Source organism: Pygoscelis adeliae, unplaced genomic scaffold, assembly GCF_000699105.1.
Source record: "Pygoscelis adeliae isolate BGI_AS28 unplaced genomic scaffold, ASM69910v1 Scaffold25, whole genome shotgun sequence".
Lineage (NCBI taxonomy): Eukaryota > Metazoa > Chordata > Aves > Sphenisciformes > Spheniscidae > Pygoscelis > Pygoscelis adeliae.
In genome coordinates, this window is record NW_008824808.1 from 1,243,618 (window position 1) to 1,254,947 (window position 11,330).

The window sequence follows — 11,330 nt, forward strand, 5'->3', positions numbered from 1 at the left end:
TAAGCGTTGTCGTCTCTCCGCGCCAGGTCCTGCATCCTCAGTGAGGTGTCCACGCGCTCCCGCTCTAAGCTGCCTTCGGGGAAGAACGTCCTCCTGCTGGGTGAGAAGAGCATCCCGATCCCCTTCCCCTCCCTGCCGCACGCAGGCTAGCTCCTTAACCCTCTCTTGGGCGTCTGGAGCTTCTCTTGTTTAGTGCCCGAAGGGAGGGGAGGGGTGATGGTGGCAAGGTGCTCACTTAACCCTCTCGCTTCTTCCCTTGCATGTTTTTGCTTCATTTTGGATATCCAACGTTCAGAGATGCTTTAGATATCCCACTCATCGTAGGTACCCCGCCATAATACCCTTACTATCCTTCCCCCACTGTAGCTCCTTAGGTAGAGATGGCTTGGAAGGGTGTATTTTATTGTCTTTCTCCCCCGATGACTGTTGACTTCGGGGTGTGTGCGGGTCCTTCAACCTTTTCTGACCCTCCCCCCCCCCCCCGTTCGTGCAACCAGTGCTGCTTGCTGGTCCTTATGGTGTGTCATACCGTATGGGCCACGGAAGCAATTTTTGTATCAATGACGGCTGCTCCCTGTTGGCCGGAGGGCGGGGTAGGCTGTATGGGCGTGTTGGTTGCGTCCTGCCCACATGCGCCGAGCTTGTCAGCAGCAATATCATCAGCAAGTTGTGCAGCAGCAGCGGCATCGTTTACTGCTGCTGGCTTTCATTGTGTTCTGTTATCTCCACCCAGTGCATTAGTCCAACCTTGCGTTTGGCAAGGATTAGGAGTTACAGAATGGGACTTTGATAGGGCGATAATGAGAGATCCAGCTATTATTCAGTGTTGAGGGAAAGAAGAAAAATGATATGTCAAGCAAAATTAAAAACTTAATGAGGGAGGGGGAGAAATGGATGCTCTCAAATCTGTGTGTGTATGTGTATATATTATTGCTATTATTATTAGCGGGGGGGTGGTGGTGTCTGAAAGATTATTAAATACTATTGCCAGTAGACAATGAATCCGAGCAGATGGATTTGTTAATTAGCTGCTTCTTCCCTCCTTTGCCAACCTCCCTGTCCCCAGAAAGAACTGTGTGTTAGTATTTGGAAACACCGTTAAAACCCAGTGAAGATAGTCATGTGGACTCTATGCACACTATGATTCTATGTGCACACTATGATTCTGTGTAGTCTTGTGGTTTGTACTCTCTTGAGGTTTTTCAAGTTAAGTTTTTTTCCTCCGTAATCCTAAAGCAATCACTGTGACCCTTCCTGTTCTGATAAGCTGAGTGGTGGCTTAAAACTGACTATGAAGGAGGAAACTGTGCAAGGATGATGGGATGGTCTAGTGAACCTGTTACAAGACTTACTACCCTTTAATCTGTTGCTTTTTATGTTATGTAATTAAGTAGGATATTGAGATAGAAAGTTCTATTGATACTAAAGAAAGGAAACATTTCGTAATGAGTGACGGCTTTTTATGTGATATTTTGAAACTAAATTGGATGATTGTCCTTGCTGAAGTTGGAAGATTCTTCTTCAAGCTGTGATCCTTGTCAAGAAGATTACACTCTTGTTTTTCCTCTCCCTTCATAGTAAGGCAATCCTTAGTACTCAGTAACTGGAGACTGCTTCCTTCAGAACTAGAGAGGGCACCACAGAATGTTTCCAAATGCTCATTTAGTTTGTGATGTTTAATCTGTTGTATAGAAATTTCTTTTTACCCATTTATGTAGGGGTTATAGAATGACTTAATGTAACACTTTTTCCTTTTTTGACATATTTTTAAAGATGTGCAGATTTGTAGAAGAAATTCTAGTTCTTTCTTAGGAATTGTGTTTTCTAGAAGGCCATGGTCCAAGGAAAAAAAAAAGTTTGGCGTGTATTTAGGAAAAAGAGCATCAGATCTGAGGACTGGCCAGTGAGGACCATGGCCATGTTCTTTGTGAGAATACCTAATCCATGTATCACACTCTGCTGTTCACTTACAAGTCATGATGCTGCTCCTGAAGCATACTGGCACAGGAAAAGAGGTCTTATGTATTCTGTATTGGACAGATTCAGTATGTGAAGTTCTGTCTCTTCAGGTTCTTAACTGAGAAATTGCAAACACACAGCTCATCTCACACTTCCTCTATATAAAGCATTGTTCCTTTAAATAGTTTTGTACTAGCTTTTGTTGTTAATACAGATCACTTCTTGCCATGACTATTTTCAGTTTCATCCTTCTTTGAATACTTTTAAGCAGGAGTTGTAAAGCTGACCAGGGCCTTGATGGTTTTCGCTCATTTTGTGGTAGGCAAATATTTGCAGTACAAACAGTTATATTGGTCAAAACTTCCCAGCTGAAACATGATATATAGTGACAAATGAATGCTTATTTTCAATACAAACTGCATTAAAAAAAAACATCCCCTAAGCCTCCCGCCCCTCCCCCAAAAAAACCACAGAAAAAAACACCAGAAAAACCCACCACTTAGTGTTCCTTTGTTTGCTAGGACAAGTTTTCTGATTTGCCTACAGCATTTATATTTTTCAAACACTGCATACACTTGAATGTCGAGTTGTTCTGGGAACCTGGCTATGTCTGGCATGCTAATTCTGCTATTTCAGTATTTATTTTTAGCTATCTTAACATCTCATTTTTAAGAACCTGGAAAGCAGTTCAAGACATCACAGAAATAACTAAAGGAAACTGGAATGCCAAATGTTAATCTCTAGATATGGCATACGGTTTTGTGAAGTGAAGGTTAACATATAATACTGGTAATTCTCTGCTCAAAATCAGCCAAAAGAACTTCATTAGCTTATAATTTTACTTCTCCAAAATTGTTTCACTTACAGACATTTTTTCAATAACTGTTTTTCTGTGAAGACTTTAAACTTTGGCACTGCTTGTAGCATAAAAGCGTTTTTCTGTTCTTGTATGAACAAATAATAAAAATGCAAGCTTTCCTAAACTTTTCTGTAAGGCAAGTATGCTCTGATTCCTAGGCAGTTCTGTCATAGTGACCATAGCTACCTCATTTAGCAAACTATACCAGCAGAAAACGTAAGATGTCCCTGCTTTCTTAAGGAAATTGGGTGTTCTCAGTGACATTTCTAGCTAGTTTTTGCAGCTAGCCAAAGGAGTGTGTTTTTGTTGTTGTTGCTGGGGGGTTTGTTCTTCTTCTTTTTTTCTCCTGGACTGTCTCTTCTGCTCACTTGTGTAATAAAGGTAGCTGGTCAGAGGAGATGCTTTTTGTTGAGTGTGGTGAGAAAACTGATGCTTGTAACTGGGAGCTCTCTTGTTCATTCCCTTCCTGATATAATTGTATCTGAACCAGCAAGTGGAATAGATGGAGCAGCTAAGAAGTCACCATCGCAGGTTACGGATGGAATCCATAGTGCTATAGAATGTGTGAAGGCTTGGATTCAGAGACCCGAACTAACCATTTATCCAATAAACTGCAGCATGCATTAAAAAATTAAAGTCATTCCAGGATGCACAAGAAAACAGGCTCCCAGCTTGCAAGTGAACTGAATAGTTGCTTTCTATCTGGCTTTGTATTTCATACGTTCCTCTGTCTCTGAAGCGTAGTAGATTCTTTGCCTGCGATTCCAATGATGTCAAACCATCCAGTGACACGTGTACACCTCACTCCAAGTGTCTGTATTGTACACTTATGCTTCTACTGAATCACTAGCATTTTGGTTTTCTTTATGCATTTTACCCCACTCGATGATAAAGGCTTTGAGTTTAGTGGGCAGTGAGTGTTCAACTGCCTTGTGTCCACATTTTCTCTTTACCCCAGACATCTCACTTTTCAGGGCCAGGCCTGTTTGTTTGAATCTTTGAGCTCTGCTCCTGTCCAGTGGCTGTCAGGATGCTTGGGAAGAAATTTCCACAGTCTACAGCTAACTTATAGGTACACTTTTCTGTGTGTACATGTATTGGGAATGGCCGTTATTGTAGAAAATGGTACATCTTGAAGAGCAGTTTTAGCTTGCTACTTTCTTTTAGTGGACCCATGGAATATAGTGAACTTCAAAATTAAGTTTTGATACAGCAAATTGTTATGAGTATATAAAATCAATATAAAATCTGCTTATTTAAATTTGTACTCAACACTATAAAATTACTTTTCTGCTTTATTTTTTCCTATTCAAATAGCTGAAAGTTTTGCTGTGATCATTTTATCATTAGAGCTGATGAAATAATACTTGCTGATACTGTCCATATTGTTCATCTCAACTGCCGCAGTACTAGAGAATTAAGAAACGTTTAAGTCAGATAGCTTCTTTTCTTCCTCCTCTTGCAACTTCTTCACCTTCTACAGGCAATGAAAGCCTTCCAAACATAGCCAAGTTTTGTTTCAATCAGCAGAGCTATATTTCTAAAGTGTCAATTGTTTTGATGGGGCATTGACCTAGATAAAATTCTAATTGCTTGTTTTGCAGCTGCTTTTTTTTTTTTTTAGAACTCAGTAGTAGTACTTCATAGTGTCCTTCCTGCTATAATACCTTTCCAAAAAGCCAGAATTGCATGGATGCTGTGTAGTAAAACTTACTTAGAACAGCACGGGATGTTATGAAATTCTTGAATTGCATTTATTTTAATTTGTCTCTGCTTTGCCAGAGATGCTGCTGATTACTGGGTCTATCTCTGAAATAGCTCCAAAGGTGAGGAACAGTGAAAGGAATTGTGCTTCTGTGTTCTCCAGGCAGGTTAGTGGCAGGAGTACTGATAAAGATGTCCCTTTGATAGTAACATGGGATTATTCTATTTTGGTAGTGAACCTGGCTAAAATACACTAGATGACTTACTGCTGTGTTAAAGGAGAAGGCTTCCATTAGAGATGTATGCTGTTCATATTCACTACAGAATTCTCTGCAATATTTGGCTTTCTCTGACTGTGGGTTTCTCCAAGCATAAGTAACACTGTGACTGCTGTACCTGTTTCCACAGTCAGGCTGTGTATTCTTGTGGTGCAGGACTTGACAACAAAAGGCATGCTGGAACAGTTGCTTACAATCTGTTTTCTATCATGTAATGCAGAAATGCAATTAAGGTGCTCCTCGGAAAAGTTATATAATTTTTCAGTGCCACAAAGATACCAAACAAATCATATGTGAGAAGAAAGACTTATCTGGTGGAGTAAAATAAACTTAGAGGAGGAGAAGTTTTTTGTCCAATGAGTTAATTATAATTTAGTGGCAAGTTATTTGAAGACTTGATATGACCTACTTATTGTGAACTTCTATGTTGTTTTGAGGGATTCTAGAGAAGGATCTCATCAGCGTAATTAATTTTGTTCTTCAGTTCTCTGAAAGCAAACTAAATTTGGCCTACTTTGATTATTTTGGTCTTGTTCTGCAAAAGGCATTCTTCAATTACTATAGTACGCGTAAACAAGTCTCTCTCACTAACATGTGGCTGTGGAAAAGGCAGCTATTAGCTTGTGAGAACTGTTTTATCTTGAAAATAGCTATAGTACACGTGCTTGGTTCTAGTAGGAAGAAGACTGTTGAAGACTATCTCCGCTCCACTGTATTAGGATTCAGACATTCCACATGGTGTGGAATAGAAATGGCTCTGTGATTCTGGGAAGGCATCTTTGCCCTGTTTGATAACTCAGGTTTGGGTTTGATGACTTTGTTCTATCATATTTGAGTGAGGTGGGTTTTTTCTATTAATAAAAATTTTAAATATTTCATGTTAGAAATACTAGATGTTGTGAATTTTCTGCCCAGAAGCTGTCTTTGTTTTCTAAAAAGTACAAAGCTAGTTCACAAAAATATGCCTTTGGGGGGGGGCAGAAGGGATTAATTAGGACCATTGTCTCTAGTTTTGCTTGGCCTTGCTTCAATATATTTTTTAGAGATGAGTTGTATAATTCCCATATCAAGCTGAATTTTAATTGCTGGTTTTAAAAAGCAGACAAAAAACCTCCATCAAGGAACCAGTAGGATTATAGATTACACACAGTTAAGTGCATCCAGGGCTTTTCAAAGAGCTGTTGGAAAAAAATCAGAGCCCTGGATGGAAGGGGGGCAGACCAACAATACTGATGATACAAAAGAAACATTCACCTCTTGCTTCTTTGCCTTGCCATATTTTAAGCACACTTGACACTTTACAGTGGAGAAACAATTTAAATAAAAAGTCAAAACTCACGTCTGTCCTGGAGATTACATACTGGTTGCTTTTCCATGTAGAGACTTCTGTGAGGAGTAAGAAATACCTTGTTTTAAGACAAGTGAAAATCTACTTCTGTTTTCATTTTCTAAACTGAAAGAAATGTGGAAATAGCATGAATAGTAAATATTCTTAATTTTAAAATGTTTAACTGAAAGTTTAGAGAAGGTCTGCAATAGAGAGCCTAAGTTCTCTGTAACGTGATAGTTTCTGGTTGAACAGTTTAAGTAGCAGTTCAATAGATAAGTGCTTGCTTGCCTGCATTCACAGAAGGCGATTCGTTCACCTCATTGCCCATCCTTCCCATCTATGGGTGACCGTTCTGCTAAATTCTGTATTGTAGCAGAACATTTAGTGATACTCCATCATCTGCTTCAGTAAACATACTCTTTGCCTGGAGTAGTGAGAAGGGAGGAGGCTGGGCAGGGTTTTGTATTACAGCTTCCTATATCTTTGAGGGCAGGAACAAGAAGGACCATCATCAAACTCTGCTTTGTAGACAGAGTAGCACCTTGGACAGAGAAGCTTTGACGAACACAACCCCAAACTTGAGCTCATCAGAGGAGTGAAGCGTAGCAGTGCGGGGATAAAAATGAAACAGCTTTTGTTTAGCTAAGACACTCCGTTTTCTTAACAAGATGGTGAAATACTGTGTGTAAGCAGATTGGTTTGGCTTTGTTTCAACTGCTTCCTAGCCTGACTTTTCTGCAAAATTAAATCTGTTGTCCCTCTTTTACTTGTGTTCAGCTTTGGTGTATAGCACTGCTTGCTAGAAGCATCACTTCTGTTTCCTCACTGTAGTATTAATGTGTAAGTGCAGTTTGATGTAATGGAGAATTTTAGTTCTTTAGGATTTTCTCTGGAAAAGGAGGACCTTTTATGTTACTTGCAAAAGAAGGGTGCAAAATCTTAAATTTGCAACTGTCTACTTGATTTTTACTCTACCTTGCAATTCTATATCGAGAATTGTGTGTCAGAAATGTTTTGCTCTGTGAGCTTACGTACGGAAGTCAATTGTTAATTTGATTATCACACAGTTAGAAATAAAGAGGCTAAAGGATTTTCTATCTCAAAATTTTGGAGGGAAGAGGAGGATGATGACTCTTTTTGAAGGTGCATGTGGGTCTGTTTTATATATTGCTTCAGTAGCACTTGGAAAAAAATCATCTGTTTCACAATATTAATATGCAATGATGTTTAAGTCTGAGGAATATGAATTTCCCTTTTGTCTAAAACAGGAGCATTACTTTTTCATATACTTTAGAGATATCCAGAGACAACGAAAAAGATAAATACGCTTAAATGTCTTAGGGTTTGTAATTTCAAACCCTATATAGTGTGTATATATGTATTCTTATTGAGAAATTATTTTTTTTAAAAAGCATATATACTTTTATATATGTCCCTGGTAGTACTTAATGCTAACTGCATTACTATGCTGTACACTATCCATCAAACCTAAAATAGCTAATAGACTTCAATTTCCTCACAAATATTTCCCCCCTCCTCTGATGGAGAGAAGCTTCTATGCATACTAAAGGCGTTACAATAAAATGTTTGAGTTTTGAGAAGTCTTAAAAGCTAGCATTGCATGCACTTAGAATTAATTTTCTAATGAGATTTGTAATAACTATTCAGGAGTTTTAGATAAGCACTGGTTTAAGATTGACATTCTTGCTGAAGAATAACTACAAAGCAAAATTATACTGCTGCTCTTTCCCAGCATAACTTGATATATTCAAATTGTGTTGACTTTTCAGGTCTTATATTGAAGACTTTACATTGGAAAAAATAAACCAATAACAAGGATACAAATACATTTGCAGCTGACACAACTTTAAAAGGTATATGCAACATACTAAAAATAGAAAGCAGAGGTAGATGGAACCTCAAGTCTTAGCAAGTTCCCTTGGCCAAGGCAGTCGTCTTTTCCTAACTTTTTATGATGAATTGTGTGGGCAAAAGGAGGAAGTTCTTATGTCTCATACGATGGTCCTGGTTTTACTTTCTGACAGCTTTTTCCATAATATTGACTCTAACTGGGCTTAAATCTATTGAGAACTCTGGGTCTCCTGTGGAATAGGGCACATTCAGCTAGGCAGCCATCTTGCACCCTTGCAAGTGAGTCGTCCTATTTGTAGACCAGTTGCTTTATGCATTGCTAACTTGTTTTGGACCACTTGTCAGTATTGCTTCTAACCCTTTTCTTCACAGATCTTCTGGTTTCTCTTATATTATCTGCAAACTATACTAGTCTCTTCATTTACCTGAGTAATGAATGAAAGTGGTACCAATCTCTTCAAACTTCACTGATGCATCATTCTGGCTTTCTAGTGGATGATGAGCACTGCCCTCTGCATGCAGTAACTTGTATGATACAGTTACGTATGTCAGTGATCCACCTACCTGATCTTAGTGTTTTGAAAAGGGTGGGTATTTGCTAAGGAGAAGGGAGTAGAGAATCTTCTTCACAGAACAGATTTAAATTTAAGTAATTCCACGGTGGAAGGCTGAAATGACTGCTGTGTGTGCATATGTGTCCAAAGGTACTAATTTTACATCAAATCAACTTGTCTTATGCTGTACTGATAAAATTTCTTTCTGTGTAGGGTCTGAAGATAATTACTGGAAAACTTGAGGAGGGAAAATAAAATTCCAGCTCTTATTTTGCCATAAGATATTAACTTAACAGTACTGAACTTCAGTTTACTTCAGGCATTTGGAAATACAGGGGTGGGGAGGAAATCACACAACACACAGCTATGATAAGTAAGGGGCTTGTGGGACATACATTTCAAGTTTGCCTATATTGTTTAGTATGAGCACTTTCAAACAATAAAGTTGCATTGATATTAGCATTTGTATAAGTATGTTTTAGTTTAGAACTGCTTAAGTGCATCTTTTGTCATGTTTAGAACTTTTCATAACCACAGATGTTTCTGACTTAAGTTGCAGCCACTTTTGTTAAGAACTGGCAGATGTACTTTGCAAAAAGATGCTAAACTTTCCCAATGCAAACAAATTGCAATCTTTATTGCCACCTATGTGAAACAAACTAATATGCAAGAGAACTTAGCTAGAGGTCAGCTGTTCTGAGAAACTAGGAAAGCTGTTAAGTGCAACCCCTCTTTAAAAGGAATAACAAATTCTGTTTCGTCTTGCCTTTTGATCCTTCTTCTGGCACAAATTAATTGAAGCTGCCTGTTCAAAATGGTAAAATAACAGAATGAATCATACAGCAATTGTTGGCAAAAGTAATAGAAGCTTCAGCAGCATAACATGTCAGTGCAGCAGCTCTCAATAAAGTCTCCCCAGTTATTTGTAGATGACAAATTTAAGAAGCTTGTATAAGTACTTGGGTGAGGGCAGAGGAGGAATTGTAATTCATCTCTGGTGACAAAGCTTGAACTGTTCACTTCTTGGGCAGAATTTTTATTTAAAAGAATATTCTCACAAGAAGAGGAAAAGCTTGGTGTATGAATAGAAAATAGCTGTGCTTTCTAATGTTTATTTTAAATTAGCTATAATTGTTTTCTTAGGTGCAACTTGACTTAATATAATTAAGGAACTAGCAAACAAACTTTAAAATGTTTTCTTAGGTGTGTCTTGATTTAATATAGTTAAGGAACTAGCAAACAGACTCTTAAATGTTGAAAAAGTGAAACTGATACAACGTCATTTTTCACTTAACTTCTCTATATTTAAACAGATCTTAAACTTCAGTTTTGGTCTGTGCCCCCCCCGCTTTCTGGTAGCTTCTAGAATATTAGTGAAATCTGAAAATAAAGCTGAACTCTAAATTGAAGACTTCATGCGGTAATCTTGGGAATGGTATGTTGAGTAAATTCAAAATCAGTCTATCAAAGTATGACTTTTCTGCTCTTTTCTGTGGTTATATCTGTAGTCTTTTTAATGTAGCCATAATGTTGTCTATAAGATCATGGTCCATTCCCTTTTAAAGGGAACGTTTAGCAGTGAAAATTACTGTCATTGAACTCTTCTCCTTATTATGTAGTTAAAAGCAAGTGTTTATACTCTCCCTGTATAGGAGAGACTTGGAAAAAAATGTTCTGTTTGGCATAAAACCAATAAGGTACTTCTTAGGAACCTGGTTTTAATCTTAATTTTATAACCTGTGAGTGAGTTCCAAGAATTTTCTAATGCCTAACTGTTATGTGCCCATCGTACTGCCAAATTAGAGTGGCAGAACCCCACTTCGTGTCCAAATGCAGCTTGGTTACTCTTTCAAACTGGAAAAACTGCACATGGAGTTTTCCAGCTCTGGGACATATGGTTAGAAGTTTTTCAGGAAGAGTCTCTGGCAATAGTTGAGGTGTTTACACTGTGCTTATGCTGTTAAGGTTATCCGAGCTCCCTTTGGAGGGGAGAGAATAGGAGTGAATGGATCTGGATTGCAGGCTTGTGCTGTGTGTGTACCCGAATACACGTCTTGTAAGGCAATGAGCTTACCGTTAGTCACCTCTTTTTAAGTTTTCTTTAGACCTGTAACAGAGAAAAGATTCAAAGAAACAAACCAACCCATAAAAGCTAAGGAAACAGATCTGCCTTACTGAGCCTGGTGGTGTGCGCTGTTTGATATGAGAGAGTTCTATGTAGTATTCTGATTGTAAGATGAGCTTACCTTGACTTTACTCAAGGTCACTCTTTCTTTTTAGAAAGACTTTGTTAACACTTTTGCTGTTGAAAGACTGAAATTGTTTGAGGTGTTAAACTACTCCTTAAGGTATCTTTAAAAAGATACATATAAGAGCCTATTTCAGATAGGATAGTTAGTGGCATAATTGCATTTATCAATAATTTGAAATAAGATTTGAAGCTGAGGCATGTACTTTGAACAGATGGATGAGTTGGGCAAAGCCCGCTATATTTCAAAACATTAATGAGCTCAGTCACTCTGTTAGTATATGGTTTCCTTCCTGCCCCAGGTGGTTTTTAATAGGTAACTGTGATTAAAGATTGAGTGGTATCTAACTTCTGTCTCTCCAGGTGAAGATGGAGCAGGTAAAACTAGCTTAATAGGAAAAATTCAAGGAATAGAGGAGTACAAAAAAGGAAGAGGAATGGAGTATTTGTATTTAAATGTGCATGATGAAGATCGAGATGGTAAGTTTGTATTTCTAATAATATCTTAAACACATTTGAAAGCAGT

At 38.1% G+C, this 11,330-nt stretch overlaps 1 protein-coding gene across 1 annotated transcript in view; it reads left to right on the forward strand.

Annotated features, from left to right (window-relative positions):
* The window catches only part of DYNC1LI1 (dynein, cytoplasmic 1, light intermediate chain 1), a 55,486-nt gene that overhangs the window by 28,429 nt on the left and 15,727 nt on the right, over nucleotides 1-11,330 (forward strand). Inside the window, exons 3-4 of the mRNA XM_009324206.1 lie at nucleotides 5-100; nucleotides 11,168-11,284. Of these exons, the coding sequence (XP_009322481.1) occupies nucleotides 5-100; nucleotides 11,168-11,284 (213 nt within the window). The remainder of the gene's footprint in view (nucleotides 1-4; nucleotides 101-11,167; nucleotides 11,285-11,330) is intronic.